The 19,372-nt window shown below is 32.0% G+C and overlaps 1 protein-coding gene across 6 annotated transcripts in view; it reads left to right on the top strand.

Annotated features, from left to right (window-relative positions):
* The window catches only part of CTAGE5 (CTAGE family, member 5), a 59,983-nt gene that overhangs the window by 28,173 nt on the left and 12,438 nt on the right, over positions 1 to 19,372 (top strand). For 4 of the 6 annotated variants that reach the window (XM_012724654.1, XM_012724652.1, XM_012724653.1 and 1 more), the window contains 8 exons: positions 850 to 988; positions 7,101 to 7,202; positions 8,100 to 8,160; positions 8,589 to 8,624; positions 12,373 to 12,440; positions 13,567 to 13,649; positions 15,233 to 15,361; positions 18,978 to 19,136. In XM_012724654.1, the coding sequence (XP_012580108.1) occupies positions 850 to 988; positions 7,101 to 7,202; positions 8,100 to 8,160; positions 8,589 to 8,624; positions 12,373 to 12,440; positions 13,567 to 13,649; positions 15,233 to 15,361; positions 18,978 to 19,136 (777 nt within the window). The remainder of the gene's footprint in view (positions 1 to 849; positions 989 to 7,100; positions 7,203 to 8,099; positions 8,161 to 8,588; positions 8,625 to 12,372; positions 12,441 to 13,566; positions 13,650 to 15,232; positions 15,362 to 18,977; positions 19,137 to 19,372) is intronic. The other 2 variants (XM_012724655.1, XM_004681913.2) reach the window with 1 other exon arrangement.

Here is a 19,372-nt window from a genome sequence, read left to right as displayed (position 1 = left end):
AGCTTTAGATTCTCAGTGCTGTGCTTTAACCCGCTGCGCCACCAGGGAGGGCCAGTTTTGTCTTTTTTTAGTGAGATTTTTACAATACTATATAAAGTATTGTAGCATTTCTAGAATATACCTTTTTGAGATATAATTGACTATTATATTAAGATTTGTGGTGGTGATTGCTATACATGTTTTAAAGGTGGTACTTTAATCTTAGAAGAGTCCAGAATTGAGATGATTGTAATGGAAGAGAAATGCGGTTAAAAATGATTGATGGATTAATTATAAAGCACTCAAAAATATTAGAACTGCTTGCTTTTGTTTTTAGAAGTGATTCTTTTAAGTAATTTAGCAGTTGAAATGAAACTAAAGTTGATATTTTTTTCTTCATTCTTGTTTTGGAACTTTGAGCATTTGTATTAGAATATCCAAATTTTGGATTTTGACTTGTATATCAGCATTTTGGTTTAAAAGGAGGGCTAGGTAGAGCTTAATTATTAACAGGTAAACTTTTTCCTAGATTCGAAACAGGCTTTCACATCATGAAGTAGTTGTACAAATGTTCAGCTAAAATATTTGCCTTTAAAACTTTGATCTGCAAAGTTTTCTGGATAGTTTTAATGCTAGAATTACAGTATTGAAGAGCTTGGGAAATCTTTAAAAAATAATAAAAAGCATGGTGTAACTTTTTAATTAAAATGTTAGAAAGCACTTATGTGAAAAAAATTCCTTTTGTAGGTTTTCACTGTTGTTACAATTTGATTTAATAGTTTGTTATTTTTAATAATTTCTATCTTTGTGGAATGTTAATATGCAATGTGAAGTATTTCCTCTTTTAATTGTTTTAAAAATTTTCTGTAGAGTGTATAAAAAATCTTCAGACTGAACAAGAATCTCTACAGTCAGAAAATACACAGTTTGAAAGTGAGACTAAAAAACTTCAGCAGAAACTTAAAGTAATGACTGAACTGTATCAAGAAAATGAAATGACACTTCACAGGTAATAAAAGTTATGTTGAGAATTCCACTGACATGTAAAACAGCTTTAAAATTTTGCATTTGTAGTTTATGTGATTACTCAAAGTAACATTTTGTTGCTTTATGACTGAGTAACATTTTGTTCATTCTTTTTTATTTAATGAGCTAACATTGGTTTATGATGCTGTATTTGATTTAGGGGCATACATCATACCCTTCAAGCATAATTACCATACTACACCCACCACTGAGGTACCCATAGTTTATTAGTTCATTTTTAAGAGTATAAATGATATTGGAATTTCTAAATATTCGCAAAATCCCTATAACTTGTGATTGTAAGTTTTTGCTAATTACACTTCAAGCCAGGTCACAGCATCTGGGTGAACAGCTAGTAAAGTGTGCAATAAAACTTATTTCTTTCCCCCTGTAATTGACTTGGAGAACAGCATTGTCACTGCATAACTTTTTAGGCCAACTGCTCAAGCTATTGAATTCTGTTTTGTAGCCCATATTCTTTCAGCTTTCCCATATCCTGAATCTATCTGACTACTCTTCACTACTCCCTATTCTGCTACTCAGATCCAAGCCATCATTAATTAGTTCCTGGCTTATAGTAGCTATTGAGTCCTCTCTTTTCACTCTTAATAACTTGCTCTCTGTTTTTATCAGCATGACCCTTGAAAAAATTAAGTTTGGGTGCTGGTGGTTTCTTGTTTGGAACCTCAAAGTAAGTTCATATCACATTCCTAATTTACACCTAGGCTTTTATCATCACCTACAAGGGCTGATCTCTGGCTACCTCTTTAGATTATTAATTTTCTTTTTCCCTCACTACTTTCTAATGACAGTGGCTTTTCTGAGGATGTTTATTTAGATGTCAAGCTTATCTTTATATCGGGGCCTTGCACTTTATCCTTCTGCCTGGAATGGTTTTCCTTATATAAGTTTTAATGTTTCTTATTTCATTTGGATCTTGGTTCAAATGTTGCCTCAAAAAATCTTTGGCTACCCTAACTAAAATAATACCTGCCACACCCTATCCCTTTTTCTTGTTTTGTTTTCCTTTGTATTCATTCCTGTTGCTTCAGATGTTTGTCATTTCAAAAACCTCTTTAAAAAATCTTCCCAATATTAAATGTAAATTCCTAAGAGAATTACTTTATTCTTTTCTGTATCCTTACATGGTAGTTATTAAGTAATAAATATTTGTTGGATATATGAATATATATGCTTAGTACCTTTATAATCAGAGAGAAAGATTTTGTGTACTCTGATGCCTAAATGACTAGGTACACGGAAGGCAATCTCAAGATACTTATTTGGAGACCTGAGATTCTCAAATACCATTATAACACATACACACACACACACACACACACACACACATTTTATCATACAAGGGACAAAATACAGACTTTCAAGTCCCTTTAAAAAGTTAATGAAAGCTGGCCCTCCCTGGTGGCGCAGCGGGTTAAAGCATAGCCCTAAGAAGCTAAAGCCACTTCCACATGAGTTCGATTCCCACCTGCCCCGGAGGAGATCCACATGGCGAGGCAGACCTCTCCTGACCGGCCCGCTGCTCCCCTCAGCAGTGTACTTCATCGATGCCTGTTCTGCTCCCTACTCTGTCTCTGGTGAATCCTCTCACCCTCCGCATCTCTGGCCTGTACCCCAGTTCCCCCCCCCCCAAAAAAAAAAAACTTAATGAAGGTTATTGTTGTTGATCCTTGTTATTTGGAGATTCTATATTTTGAATTTGCATACCTGTGAAGATTCATTTGTAACCCCACAATCAACACTCATGAAACTTCAGTAGTCATTTGCAGATCTGCAGAAGATGGCAAAAAGTTTATATTTCCCAAAGCTCAGCATACTTTGTCTTATTTCAACACTTTCATTTTGTAAACCGATATCCTTTCTTCAGTATATTAAGAGACACGTTTTTTTTTCTTTTAAAGGTTATGTATTTATCTATACAAGAACTGGGGTACAGGCCAGAGGTTTGGGGATGAGGGGGCGGGTGGGAGGATTCACCAACCACAGAGCCAGGAGCAGAACAGGCAGATTCACTGAAATACACTGCTGAGGGGAGCAGTGGGTAAGACAGGTCTGCTGTACCACGTAGGCTAGCTCCGTGGCTTGGGATTGAACTCATGTTCCAGTGACTGCAATAGCATGATAATGCTGAAGCTTTAAGTCCTGCACCACCAGAGAGGTACCATTTTTATGATTTTTGCTAGTGATTTAGCTGTTTAAAATGGTCTCCTTTTGGTGCTGAAGTACAATCTAGTGTTTCTAAGTTTGAGAAGAAAATATATCTGCTGTTTTATTCATAGGCATGCATTAAAATGTTAACTGTGAGTTCGTCATTAAAAAATGAGTAATACACATTAAATAAGGCAAAGTCAAAGCAGAAGCACATGAAATAAGGTTATGTATTGCTTGGTTGATGAAAATGCTGTGGCTAGAATTCATGGTAACTTAACCATGTATTTCTCTTGGGATCAGTGTTTAATTATTTTCTAATTTAGTTTTTGTAATGACAATAGAACATAATTAGCAGGAAAGAGATTCTCTTGTATGTATTTGGAAATACTTCATTCATACATCAGGATGCTAAGTGATTGAATGAGTCATTTACTGAAAAGCTATATATTTCATTAGTACTTTGGATTCAAGGCTGAATTTAAATTTTGCTATTCATCAACTTTGGGGTCTCTTAGAATAGTGTAAAATATGAAAGAGTAATAAACTTTAGTGGAAAAGCTACAGAGAGCCACTGGCAGTAAACCTTGGAATAAACCTTTTTAGATTAGAATTAACGATATGAGTAGTGAACATAAAGGAATTATTTGAGATTAAAGTAGCTTGAAAATAATGTCTTATGAATAAAGGAATGAAAACATACGGTTGATTATAGAATTTTAATGAGTAATATTTAAAATCTCCACCAAAAAAGTTGTCCTCTGAATATGAAAAGGAAGGATGGAAAGCGGAGTGTAATTGTAGCTGTATGTGCATTGCTCACATTGCAATTTTATTCATTAGTTTGAAATGTTTTAAATTCTTCAACTGTCATATGTCCCACTCTTTGATTTAAATGGAAGTATTTGCTATTGAAATTCCATAAATTATGCCAGCGTTTGTTCTCTAGAGTATAATATAGAGGATTGATACCATTAGTAAGATGTTAAATTAAAATTCTTGCCTGCATATAGTTTCAGTTGTTTTCTAGATGCTATTTTGATATTTTATGTGTCTGTTACAATACTAGCATTTTTCCAAATTTAATTTTGTAGAGGACTAAATAGTAAAATATAGAAGTTTGATTTTTTTTGCTTTAAATATGTAAAGTAAGATGTATTTTTTGTCATAGATTTCAATTAGTATTTCTTCAGGGACCAGTGTACTGATAATAATAGCATTTGAACAACTTGGCTAAAATAATATAGTGGGATGATTATTTGATAGTGATAAGGTCCAGTTTTTAGTTTATCTGTGCATTATTTCCTTTTTCTAATTAATATTCTTTATGTAGAGTTGTTGTAATTAAATAATACACTTAAAGGTTTAACTAAGGACAGTTTCTGCCACGTACTATAACTCAGTTAGCTATTATTATTAAAAGAACTGGACAGAGTTCTAGCTTACTTCAGGTTTGTTTATTATTATATTTTTGTGAATTGACTTGGAAGCCTAATCACTATTTTAACAACAAAAAACTATTTTACGAATTACTGAAACATACTTCATTAGCTGATGACTTATTAGCTAATAAATGTAATATTTCTTGATTGCTTGAAGCATAACATGTAGTCATAATAGTTTTTAACCTTTATCTTTGATAATCTTTTATGATAACATTAATTTTTTTAAATTGAAGTAAGACACACACACACACACACACACACACATATATACACACACATACATATATTACTTTTAGGTGTTCCTTGTTAGGAAACAACATGTATATGTACTCTATTAAGGTTCGATTTAACCTTCAGCATTCCTTTATCCCCCCCCTTTTTTTTTTAAAGATTTATTTTATTTATTTATATAGAACTGGTGTACAGGCCAGAGATGCGGAGGGTGAGAAGATTCACCAGGGACAGAGTGGGGAGCAGAACAGTCAGATCAACGAAGTACACTGCTGAGGGGAGCATCGGGCCGGTCAGGAGAGGTCTGCCGCGCCATGTGGTCACCTCTGGGGCAGGCGGGGATCGAACTCATGCGAAAGTGGCTTAAGCTCCTTAGTTCAGTGCTTTAACCCCTTGGGCCACCAAGGAGGGCCTTTTATCCCCTTTTATCTGATATACCAACCTTCTTTTCCTCTTCCCTTTTGGTAACCATATATTGGTCTTAATAGTTCAAAGTTCATTTTTTTGTATTCATTTGGTTTCTTTTATAACACGCATGAATGAAATTATGTCTTTTTCTGTCTGACTCGTTCCACTAAGCATAAGTCCTTTTACATATATCCATGTTGCAGAATTTCATCTATTTTATGACTCATAGCCATTGTGTATATATACTACATAATTTTCACCCATTTGTCAATTGATGAACACTTAGGTAAAGTGTAGTTCTTAACTATAATAAATAGTGCTGCAGTAAACATGGGGGTACATAGATCTCTTTAAGTTAGCAATTTTTTTTTATTTTGGGGGTAAATAATCAGAACAGGGATAACTAGTGGAATTTCTATTTTCAATTTTTTGAGGAATCTCCATCTTGCTTTCCATAATGGTCATAACTAATTTACATTCAGTGTATAAAGGTTCCCTTCTCTCCACATCCTTTTCAACACTTGTTAATTGTCTTTTGGATAATATCCATTCTCAGAGGTATGAATGAGGTATCTCATTGTTATTTTTTATTTTATAAGTATATCTTTTACATTATTCTTCATTTTGTACAGTTTTTCATCTCAGTTGTAATCCCTGTAGACTTCCCAATACCACTTCATCCATGTGCCATCACCATAGTTCCATGTGCTCTTCCTACCCCAGTTCTGATCTTGTTCCTCTCTCTTCCCCCGTAGAATGTCTCTGGTTGATAGTTGTTGATGTTCTTTTTTACTTTATTATAATTACTGTGTGTGTGTGTATTTCCTGATTCCTTTCACTCCTGCTATTAGTGAAACCATCAGGTATTTTTCTTTGTCTTTCTGGTTTATTTCACTAAACATGGTCTTTTCTAGTTCCATCCATGTTGCTGCAAATAGCATGAGTTTATCCTTTTTGATCGCTGAGTAATATTCCACTGTGTATATACACCACATCTTCTTGATCCAGACATCCATTTTTGGCATTAGGGTTGGTTTCACATCTTCTCTATTGTAAAGAGGGCAGCAATAAACAGAGGTGCAGGTTATCTTTTTGAATTACTGTTTTTGTGTCCTTTGGGTAGATACCTAGAAGTGAAATTGTTAGATCAGACGGAAGCTCCATTTTTAGCAGTTTGAGAAACCTCTACACAGCTTTCCACAGTGGTTGCATCATTTTGCATTCCTACCAACAGTGTAGGAGAGTTCTTTTTTTCTCTACTCGAGATCCAACATTTACTTTTTGCTTGTTTTTTTGAATATGTGCCATTCTCACTGGTGTGAGGTCTTGTCTCATTGTGGTTTAATGATTTGTATTTCCCTTTTTGTTGTTTTGATTTAATAAGGAGATAATGAAAATCTTTCCATTAGCTTAGTGGCCAGCTGTATGTTTTTGGAGATGTATTTATTTAGATCCTCTGTCCATTTTTTAGCTAGGATATTTTATAGCATTGAGTTTTATGATTTCTTTGATATTAAATGCTTGTCACACATATGATGTACAAATATCTTTAGTAGGATTCCTTTTCATTTTGATGCAAGTTTCTTTTGCTATGCAGAAGCTTTTTAGTTTGTAGCCCCTTGGAAAACTCATGAAACTTCTTTATTACTAGTGCTGTACTGGATAAGATGTCTTATAATGAGCTTAACACTAAGTTCCACACCAGGAATATTTATAGTTTTTTTTTTTTTCTGTGCCTGCGGTGTTTTACAGTATTCTGGTTGCTTTGTGGGAAGTACTAGTTGTGATATTTAATTGATTATTTTATGACATAAAGTAAAAGAAATAAAATTTTGTTTTAAGGAAACTTACAGTAGAGGAAAATTACCGATTAGAGAAAGAGGAGAAACTTTCCAAAGCAGATGAAAAGATCACCTATGCAGCTGAAGAACTGGAAACCTACAGGTATTGAGGTGGGGAGGAGGGTATCAGAGAGCTCAGTACCAGAAAAAATAAACAGTTCTCCAAAATAAAAGCAGCATATTTTTGTTTCATTATATTTTATTTAGATATCTTGCTACTATTAAACAGAAACATGTAAGAAGAAAAATATGTTTATCATTAATTTTTTCACTTAAAAATTTTCACACTATCTTTGTTAATGCCAGGAAATTTTTGAGTAGCCATTAATTTCAAGATCTTTATCTCTCTGGCTCAAATAGGGAAGAGTATATAGAATATCAATAAATGGAAAAGCATGTCACAAAAAGAAGTGAGCCACAGTTAAGTTCTAAAGAAGTGTTTATAAGACTAAGTGTAATTTTTACTATGAAAATAATAGTAAACTGATAGAAAAGGGGTCAGATTTAGCCATATTCCAAATAGTTATTCTATTTAGTATTATGTATGTGTGTGATACTTCTCTTTATATTAGGAGGAATTAAACAATTTTCATGCAAAATACAGAGCTGTCATCATTGACTTTATAAATGTAATTAACATTTTATTTCACACAAGTTGTTAATTCTTTAGAATTATACTAAAATCGGAAACATCTGAATAAGTCTTCCAATGTGAGCTGCTTAAAAATAAAAATGAACAAACGTTCCATATAAATCTTTCCACTGACCTTGATTTATACAAGCCCAAGCTAGTGATAGTATTCTTAACGTTTAATTAATGTTACCATTTATAATGAGCGAAAAATATACTTAATAACTTCTAAAGGCAATTAACTTGTGGAATCCTGGAGTTTTTTATATGGAGCACAGCATGCTAGCTGTTTTAGTATTTTCAGTAGAGACTGTGTGTTCTGTCATTTCTAAGTGTATGTTAATAAAAGAGATTATTTATTCCTTATAGAAAGCGAGCCAAAGATCTTGAAGAAGAATTGGAAAGAACCATACATTCTTATCAAGGGCAGGTAACTAAAAAACTTCTGATTTCTTTGAATTGTTATTTCTATTTTGATGCAGGGGGATAGTCACTTGATAAGTTGTATGCACGCCACTTTTGAGATTTTGTATGTTACTATGAATTGTTTCTATAGAGCCCAACGTTCTCAGTTAAAAGACCTTATTTAAAATTGCCATGCTGCCTTGGGAACATGGCTTGCATAAACATAGCGACATCAGATCCGATATTTAATTATACTAGTTATTTCTTAATTGAGAAATCTTGTTGCATTTTATTACTGCATAAAATAGAAATTTTCTAGACAAAATCTTTAGTTTTATTTATATTTTAGTCAATTTTGAGATTCTGAGCTGTGCATCAATAACACTGGTTGCTGTGAATAATTTTTACTTGAGAAAAAGTCATCAACAGTATTTTAATGGCTTTCTTTTTCAGATCATTTCTCATGAGAAAAGAGCACATGATAATTGGGTAAGTATTAAGTTCTCTTAGGCGCTCATAAACATGTACTTTTCCTAATATAAATGAGCAATATAAAAGGTATACTTTTATACTGGATAAAAATTAATATTTTAAAAAGTTTCTTTTAATTTTACTAGTATGAAATTTTGCTCCTTTTGAACTAAATACTTTTTAAAACACATTTACAAAATTCTGGGAGAAGTGATATAGTGTTCTTGGATTCATTGTTTCAGGGGGCTGGATTGGCTGATTACTTGTGGACAAATTATTTAATATTCCTTAGTTCTGTTTACTCAACTATAAAACAATGGATTGGACTAAATAACATCTAAAGCCCCTTGTAGTTCTAAAATTAATACAGTTCTGATGTTTGATTCTCCATTTAAATTACTGTATACTTAGTAAGAAAGATGCCATCATGAGCAATAGTAAATCAGTGCCTTAGGAAAACTATATGAAGAAATGGTAATGCAGATTTTGACTAATTATAAGAGTAATTCTCTTTTGTGTACAATTGCAGTAATAGCCAGTCTTGGGAGGATTTGTTCTAGGAGTCAGTAAGGGAAGGCATTTTTGCAGTGCATGAATACATGGGGTCTAGAGACACCCTGTCTCACATCTGCCACAGTTAGTTTTCTTATCTGTAATACTGAAATAGAGATATCAATCATAGATGTTTCAATGTTTCACAGAATTATTATGATACTTAAAGAAGTTAATTCATGTTAAGTTCTTGTTAGCCGGTTTTCTCATAAATAACAAACACTCGGTAAATAATTATTGCTGTTACATTGAAGCTTAGATGTTTCTTAGGGATGGACATTTCCTGGCATAGGATGAAAAATTAGATATGTTGAATGTCAAGATTTTCCTGATTCTGTGATTTTTCATGCTTTTGTCTTGAGAGATTAAGCAAAGATTTGTTTTGAATTAAGCTAGGCTTTGGGCTGGATATAGTCTTTACCACTCATCATCACTCTCTGAATACTTAGATGCTGATTGCTTTTTAAAGATGGGGTGGAATTGGTGTTAATTAGTATATCTTGTGTTCTCTGTACTATACTTAAAGGTATTTAGCATATTACTCATCTAATCCACAGAGTAACTGTAAATGGTCACAGCCCATGGTCATATAATTGAAGTGAAAATGGAGATTGAAATCTTGATCTTTTAGATTTTAAATCTTGTGTTTTTTCTGTTACTATATGTTAGGTTTCTTATCTAATAAATAATAACATTGATTGTAAATTAAAATGTGAAGAAAATATGCTCACTATGCTTCAAAATAAAATTTTTTTACTTTATAATTATTTGTAGTCATGAAATAAAAGTTCAGAACATATAGGAATGTACAGAGAAGTAATCAGCCATCACATTTTCATTTATTGCATACTTTTTTGAATATACTTAGGCAAAAAACTACATACATAGTTTAAAACTGTTAAATGAGGCTCTTAATATATCTTTAATATTTTTATGAAGATATTACCACAATTTAACCTTTCCCACTAAATCTTTAGCTTGTTTATACTTTTTCTATTGTACATAATTTTATCATTTCAGATGTTACTTTCTCTATTGCGCATTCTTTGCTCTAACTTTTGAGTTTAATCTTTTTGTCCTTGAAACTTACTTAGTACTTTTACTGTGTTCATAGCTCGTACTAAGGTTATTTATATTTGTTCTCACCATAGATTTAAACTTCTTAAGGTGGGACTATTTCTTTCTCTTTGATACCAAGGGTATCAAATGCTTATTCATGGGCCCTCCCTGGTAGCGCAGTGGGTTAAAGCATAGCACTGAGAAGCTAAAGCCACTTCAGCATGAGTTTGATCCCCGCTTGCCCCGGAGGTGACCCACATGGCATGGCAGACGTCTCCTGATCCTTCTGCTGCTCTCCTCAGCAGTGTAATTCGTCATTTGGCCTGTTCTGCTCCCCACTCTGTCTCTGGTGAATCCTCTTACCGCCCTGCATCTTTGGCCTGTACTCCAGTTCTGTATGTGTAAATAAGTAAATCTCTAAAAAAAATGCTGTTCACATATTGTAAGTATTCAGTATCTGAAAGTAATGTTTTAAACTATTAAGGGGTCATTCACTGAAATACCATTTTACCTAACCTTGAAAGTTTTTTAGAAGTCTGTATTCAGGGGGTATAGCTCAGGGGTAGAGCATTTGACTGCAGAAGTGTGTAATCATTTGCCATCAGTTTATTTATATATATTTTTGTAGTTATATGTTTAATATGTACTGTACTATAATCATAGGACTTTTGACTTTTTCACTATATTTTTTCTGTCTTATATTTAAGAGTAATATGTTAGGCTGTATAGAAAACATTTAAACATAGTTTTACTTTTTTCATATTGATACAAGTTAAATGAATTGGTTTTCAATTAATTAAAATTGTTATGGTATAGATTTCCTTTTGATTGTACATATGATTATTGGAAGATTGTACATATGATTATTGGGAAAAGACTTACACACCAAATATTCCTGGTCCCTGATGCTCAAATGTGGTTAAGCTATCTTTTTTTTGTGTGTGAATATTTACATAATTTATCATTTGACCAACTAAGGTGAATTAATGTGTAGTACACAATTTTAAACGAACACAGTTGAGTCCATAGTTCTTGTAGGAAATTATGTTTTTATACTGAGTTAATTTACCATCTTTTGTATGATTGATGCATTTAACCTAGTGGATTCAGTTAGAAGACAGGTGTGAGCTTCAACAGTGCTGTTTCTAATCAGGAGGAGCTTGCATAAGAAAGACAAAAACATACCATATTGTGTATATTTTTTGCCCTCACCTATTTGGGACTACTGCACAATCTTTGTATTTATTTTAAGTATAAACACACACATACACACACTCTGATTTTCTAACCTTTTGAAATATCTCTGAATAAATGTAAGACTGTAGGGATATGATATGTATACTGATTTATACTTCTGAGACACATAGCATATTTTGATTATATTCAGTCTTTAAAGAAATGGCCTGTACTAGCATGCTGTGAAGCAATTTTAAACCTTTTTTTTCATATAGTGTAGTGTTTTTATTTTCAGAGATGCTTTCTTTTTTTTTTTTTTTGTTCTAAGATTTATTTATTTATGCACACAAGCGCTGGGGTGTAGGCCAGAGGAGGGGGTGGGTGTGGGTGAGAGGATTCACCAGATACAGAGTGGGGAGCAGAACAGGCGGATTGACTGAAATACACTGCTGAGGGGAGCAGCAGGCTGGAAAGGAGAAATCTGCTGTGTCATGAGGATCCTTAGCCTGGGATCGAATTTGTGCTACAGTGACTACTGATAGCTTCATAGTGCTGCGACTTAACCTTTTTTGCCACCAGGGAGGGCCCTCCCTTTGTTTCGTAGCCAGTGCTGCCATGCTTTTTGATTTTGAGTCTCCATCCCTGTTGCCCTCAGGTTGGTTCCTCTTACATTTCTTCTGTCTTGTTATTTGGGTAATTATAGCATTAAATAGTGCTAAGCCATGACTTAATTTCCAGATAATGGCATTCATGCCAACTATGCAGATTCCAGCTTTAACCTCAGGTCTTATAAAAGGAAACTCACTCCCTTCTAAAATCATTCTCAAAATTAAAATCTATTTAAATTGAATATAATGAAATGCATACTTGTTTAAGTGATTGTGGTATTTGTGTACCATCACATGATATTTATATATGGTTATCTTTCATTTTAAGTTGGTATGATTGTATTTTTTAAAATGTGTTTTTCTTCTTTAAGTTGGCAGCTCGGACTGCTGAAAGAAATCTCAATGAGTTAAAGAAAGAAAATGCTCACAACAGACAAAAGTAAGTTTGCAATGGGAACACTTTGGAAATTTTATCACTTTATTCTTATTATTTTATTAGTTAGTTAATACCTTTATAAGGATAAATAAAGAAACTTGAAGAAATTTAAGTATAGCGTTAAAATAGCAATTAGTTTTTCTAGGTATTACTATATTTTTTGTTTGTTTGATATGCTTATATTATAAAGTCACTCTGACATAGAAGAAACTTAAGTTCTCATGTTAAAAAGTATTTTAAAATGAAAAAACAAAATAACCAATATAGGTAAAAGAAAAAAGATAAAGAAAGAGTAAATCTCTGTGACCATAATAGTTATCAAGTATCAGCATCTTCTGAAAGATTAGTGGATAGAATAATTGTTCATTATGTCTCTCATTCTCTGGTTTTAATTTAAAGGGGGAGTAATAGAACAGATGTGTAAATGTTTTTCTATGAGGATACAGCAGCAGTCTTCCCAGTGTTTTAATTTCTTCTCAGAATGTATTGTTAACATTTTGCAATATTAGGTTTAGTCTTTTTGTTTTCTTTTTCTACTCAGAAATTAAAAACAAGTGATTTTTTCCAGATCTAAAGTACAAATACTAGAAATACAATTTTTAAAAAAGTGGCATTTTTTACACCAATTCTTAAGATAGAAAGTTTAAGAGTATACTAGTTGGAGTGAGTTAATTGGATTCTAATTTTATGTTGTGATTGTTATCATATGGATAATATTAAAATGGAAATCATACATTGACTTAGTGCCAGAGACCTGTTTTAATCCTAGTATTTTTATTTTGAATACATTACTAACTCCTTCTCTTAGTTTCCTCAGTTATAAAATGGGAGATTTGAACTGCTTGACCTTCATTGTTTTATTTATAAAACTTGGATTCTGTGATACAATGCTTGTGTAGCTTAGTTTGAAGAAAAAAACAAAACAACCCCAAATGTCAAAACTATTAGCAAGCAAAACTAACCCATCAAAATAAGTAATGGTGGATAAAGAAAGGTATTTTAAAGGATGTTTCTTCCATGCAACTACTAAGATAGTAAATATAGCTTGTAATTGATAGTGGCATTTTTCTTGAAATGTAGGCACTACTCTTGGACAAATAACTTAGAGATGTTTGTTCTTTATTTGCAGATTAACTGAAACAGAGTTAAAATTTGAACTTTTAGAAAAAGATCCCTATGCACTTGATGTTCCAAATACAGCATTTGGCAGAGGTAGTCTTTTTTTTTTAACCACTCATTTAAAATCTCTCTTTCTGTATATAGACATATATTTATACACACACACACACACACACACACACACATATATTGTACATATAGTTTATATTAGTGTATGTTAACAGTTTTATAAATACTTTAGATTTTGAGCCAAGATTCTAAATTAATCTCCCAAGTCTCTGAGGTTTGTTTCCCTAGCAATAATACAAATAATTGATGCCTCCTTTTTTCAGTGGGATTTTGTAATATGATATACATATAGTACCTTGAACTCCTTGAAAGGTAAAGTGCTTGGCACATAACAGAATACTCATTATTCTTTGGAGAATGAATAAGGAGTGCTTGAAGTAATAGCATTGTGACTGTTTACATAGTAACTATTCTTTGGAATTTGCTTGATATAAAAGATATTAAAACTTGGTTTCTAATTATTTAAAAGTATTAAGAAATGGAAAATTTCAGTAATTTGCATTTTGTTTGCTTTCATTATCCCTAAAAAAGGATCAAAACTTTGGAAGGTGTATTTTATCTTTCTGTCCATTTAACTTACAAATGAGTTGGCATTTTTAATGATCTCATACTTAAAAATAGTTTAAATTTTCAAAATAATTTTAGTTGAATTGTAATTATGCTTCAGATGCAGAAAATATAAACTTACCTTTATAGAGGTAAAATCCCATTTTAACAGTCATTTAAAATTTATAAACTCTTGAGAAACCTGTTTCATTAAAATGAAAGTGTTCTTACATTAAAAAATAAGTTGTTATGAATTTCAGTTATAACAGCTTGGGGGGAGGGAATTATATTCAAAATAAATTTTTGTATGAGTCTAAAGAGATTAAATAATGTTGTTATCTTCTCTTATAACTATATTTGAATATTACATAAGCTACACAATAAAATGTATCACTTAAAAAGTATTATTTTGGTGGTTTTCAGTTTTTTAAGAATGTTGATTTTTAAGAGCATAATCATTTGGGAGTGGTGTGGTTTGTAAAATGATAGGGCTCTTGGTCATATGGCTTATAAAGGGATTTATTTGATCACTTAGTATTTATAAACAAATTTTCACTGGTAAGGAATAGAAGTAATTTGTAATATTTTGTGGGTTTTTTTATCTTTTAATAAAACTTCACTCAAGTAGTTCATGGTCCAGCACAGCTTCTCTGGCCTTGATTTAAACTGAGCCCTTCATTATTACAACATTTACCAGCTGAAATATCTGGAGAATCCTGCCATTCAAAACAAAATTAACTTAATGCTTCCAAATCCTCTTATAATTCCAAAACATCAGCAGTCTGTTACTTAATATTAGATGGTTCTTTAAATGTACTAATTACTAAGGATAATGCTTTTGTTGATTAAAGTGTCCATTTGATTATAGACTTTAAAAACTCAAGGTTCCACATTTAATTCTGTTTCATAGCAGCAAAACCCAAGGCATATTTAGTGTTCAGGGCCTGGATTAGTCTTAATGGCAATCGAATGACCTGATGGTAATTGTTGAAATAGGATTCTAATCTAAAGTGTAGTTAATTGAAACCATGAATTTAAATATGCTGTTTTAATTATTCCAGAGCATTCCCCATATGGTCCCTCACCATTGGGTCGACCTTCATCTGAAACGAGAGCTTTTCTCTCCCCTCCAACTTTGTTGGAGGGTCCACTCAGACTCTCACCTTTGCTTCCAGGGGGAGGAGGAAGAGGTATATTGTTTAAACATCTTTATTACTCTATATTTCTTCCTTACTTTATATTTTCATCTCATCTTTAAAATGATCTTTAAAAAAGTAACCCTTTAGAAAACACAGGCATTCCTTGTACTTATTGTGGGTGACTTTTGTTTGGAAGAGGAACTCTATGCATTAATATATTTTAATATATTTTTCTCTTAGAAATTAAATCATTTTTGACTTCTTAAAACTGTATATTACACTTAATAATATAAAACTTTACATAAAGAGTACATAAAATACAATAACAATGTAACCAAATATAAAATTGTATTTGATGTAACATTAGAATGGAGAATTTTTAAAAATTTCATTATTATTTTCTCTTTAATTACAGAAAATCAGAAGTGAAAGAACCTCTTTTTAGCGTTGAAGAACTCAGAAATACTCTCTTGTAGAGTTTTGATAGGAACATTAAAGGAAAACTAAATCATTTGTTAGTATATTGAAGAACATACTCAAGATTGCCTGCTGTTACCCTCTGCCATGTTTTTTTTGATAATATCTAAAGTTTTTTCTTATTTTAAATAACTTGGTTGAGGTACACTTGAGATATAGTATTTAAAGCACACTGAGGTTGTTTTAAAATTAAAGATTAGCTGTTGGTCTTTTGCATTCACCTCATTAGCCCTCACCCTTGGTGTTACCTATATATATATATACACTTTTGAGTTTTTCTCATTTGATCTCTTACCACTCTTTATTGACTTTGCAGGTTACTTTAAAATTTTCATTTGAATTGTAGCAGAATTTAAAGCTATAGAGAGCCCTGTTTATTCCAAAATAAAAAATCTTAGGTTTTTAGTCCTACGTCCATGTTTCATAAAAACTGATAACATTCTTTACAGGGGCATAGCCTCTTTTTTAATAGCGATTTTAGCATGTTTAATCTAGATAGGAGCAGAAAGTGGTAGGACTAAATCAAGATATCAATGTGAACCCAACATATCAAAACCTATTTCAAGTGGCTACTGCTCATCAAAACAGTCACTCAGAAAGTCTGTACTTTCCTGTGGAAGCTGACATTTTAAATATTTTTGAAACTTTTTATTTCAAAGAGTATGAGAAAATGTCCTATTTTATGACCACGAAATATTCTTCCTTTGCCCATTTCCTATTTCTGTTTCTTTCCCCACCCTCATTTAACTACTTTTTACACTGGTCCCTCTTTTCAATAGTGTAGAATAGATACACGTCCTAGGGACACTGCAGGGAACTTTCTTTGCAGTGGTTTTGATCTGAAAGCAATGAAAGAGCATGAGTTGTCCACTAACATAGCATCTTATGAGGGCTTTTCTCTGAGAATTTCTAATTTTAACATTTATACATGTTCTTTAAGTGCCCTAAATCCATTTTCCTCCCAGTATTTACTCTGATTGACAATAAGAAATATACTCCATATCATGTCACATGCACACCAGTATCCTTGTAATGGACATGAGCTACATGAATTATTACAGTTTTTGATGCTTCCTGATATTTTTTGTTCTGTTCTAATTATTTTATTGCAAAAAATGAATACTTATCATGTAAGTTTATTTCATGTACTGCAATGGGTTTGCAGTTAGCAGTCTGAAAAACAGTGCTCTAGAAAAAAGGGCATAATTAGCTAACCTGCAAATATGAATTATTGGAATTTGAATGCCATAAGTCAAGGATTGCTTGTAGTTTACTGATTATTTGGAATAAGTAAAAATTACCTTTGGTTTCTCCTTTCCTATTTAAATTCTTTCCTCTTTCTTAGTTACTTGTAAGATATGAGGTGTGTAGATTTTTTGCAAGGGTGTTTTACTTTGTTAGAAAAGCTATAGCAGTTCTAAATAAGTTATCACCAGGTCTTAAAATAGTTGCTTTGGAACTGAAAATATCTATAAGCCACAAAGAAGGATAACCACTGCCCTTAAAGTTTGGATTATATATGTTTAAATAAGATGAATACAGAAAAAATAATTTCTGTCCAGAGTAAAATATATATAACTTTTGGTCAGAATGAACAATTTTAACTTTTAGTATTTTTCGAATTTAAAATTTTCCACTTGGTAGTCTGACAATTGGCAGAGAGCTTTGGGCCTCTGGAAGTAAGTAATCAGAGAAAACTTTTAATTATCTCCTTTAAAACTCTGTGCTTCATTATGCTTGAACTAAGCTTAATTAACATTTCTTACCAGTTTAGTTTTCTACTGTCTCACCCATTTTCTACTGAACTGATTAGATAAACTGGAGAAAAGATTTGGGGAATTTAACAGAATGTACATCTGTAAGGAAAAGAGATAGTTGACTTTCTTATATAGAAGTCAGTTGACTTCCTGACGCCTTAAGAGACAGCTGATTGAAAACATTTTAAAAGATTATTATATATTTAAAATAGTGCTTTTATTGAGTTGACAAGTTACCAAGAAAAAGTACGGTTAGTTTTAATCTCCTCTCTTAAATTAGGCATTGAAATATGGGCAGCATTTTGGAAAGAGTTTTGTTTAAAAAAGGTTCTTTTTTTTTTTTTTTTAAAGCATTTCCTTGAAAGGAATAAGCTTTTGTTTTCTGGGCAGTATAATTTTAAGAAGACCTCATTTTCCCCTCCACATCAGATAAATGAAGATATTGATAATATTGGGTTGTGGAAAACTCGTGATATAATTTTTTCTATGTTTTTAAGCAAAACTGCAACATGACTTTTTTGACAACCCAATATTTTTTGTTACTTAAGGTTTAAATGTTTTATATTTGCCTTTTAAACTTTAATTGAATATGGGTTATTAATTGAGGTACTATCCTTTGTGTGGTTATAATGAGGAAACTTTAAGATGATGTTCCTCTTTACAAATGGAAACTTGCCAGATTTTCTGATCTAAATGAGAGTTACCTTGTTCATAATAGTGATTATTTTGAAACTTGCTGGTAGACTTATCTTCAGAGCTCTAAATGCCTCTTGAAGGTTAATTTGATATTTAGAAATTGCTAAATTTAAGGCCACTTTTATCTAATGGGTATAAAGTTTGCAATCATTTTGGTTAAAATAATTTTTGGCTAGAAATATGGAGTAATGTCACAATATTGAGGTACAATTTCTTCAGTGACTCTTATATGAATACATTTCCAAATAATTTGGTCTAAAAAATACTTTGAGTAAATGTGGAATTATTGAAATAGCTATGTAGTCCCTAAGATGATTATTTTGACTTTTATGTATTAGCTTAGGCAACAAAAAACTCATTTTGACTTTTATGTATTAGCTTAGGCAACAAAAAACTCATAATGATTACAGTCTGATATAGAAATTTTTACTTTTCAATTTACATTTCTTCTCTCATTTTTCAGACTAAGTATTATAATTTACAATTTAACCACTGATATGTATAAATGCTAATCATAAGTTTTAAAACAAATTTTATAGGTAAGTGTTCATACACATGGCAAAATTAGTTTTTACTCATTGTTTTAAGGTGACTTTGGTAAAGAGTTATAATCTAATGCATCTTTGGGAAGTCTTGTTGGAATCTGTTTTCACTTTTTAAAGTCTCTGAATTTTATTTGATGATAGGTTTCAATACTTTTTTATATAAGACAAAATAGTTTTTATTTCCTTAATTAGGTTCAAGAGTTCCTGGGAATCCTCTGGACCATCAGATTTCCAATGAAAGAGGAGAATCAAGCTGTGATAGGTTAGCTGATCCTCATAGAGCACCGTCTGACACTGGGTCCATCTCACCTCCATGGGAACAGGATCGTAGGATGATGATCCCTCCTTCAGGTTTGGAAAGAGTATAGTTATTTGTATTTGAAAGACAGCTAATGTACAACATGTAGGAATGTAGAGAGCAATAGTAGTGGTTTTAATAAAAGCCATAATACATACTTGAAAGTAGTAGTAATATAAATTTTCAAACATGTTAACTAGGGATTTAGTCGCATTATGAAAAGCTAGTGGAATTTGGGGATTTTTATTGATTATAGAAATAATACAAAATAATATTTGCTTAGAAAGTC

This window comes from Condylura cristata, unplaced genomic scaffold (genome assembly GCF_000260355.1).
Source record: "Condylura cristata isolate star-nosed mole 26May11 unplaced genomic scaffold, ConCri1.0 scaffold00013, whole genome shotgun sequence".
Lineage (NCBI taxonomy): Eukaryota > Metazoa > Chordata > Mammalia > Eulipotyphla > Talpidae > Condylura > Condylura cristata.
Note: the sequence above shows the minus strand (reverse complement) of the source record. Positions and strands in the feature narration are given on the sequence as shown.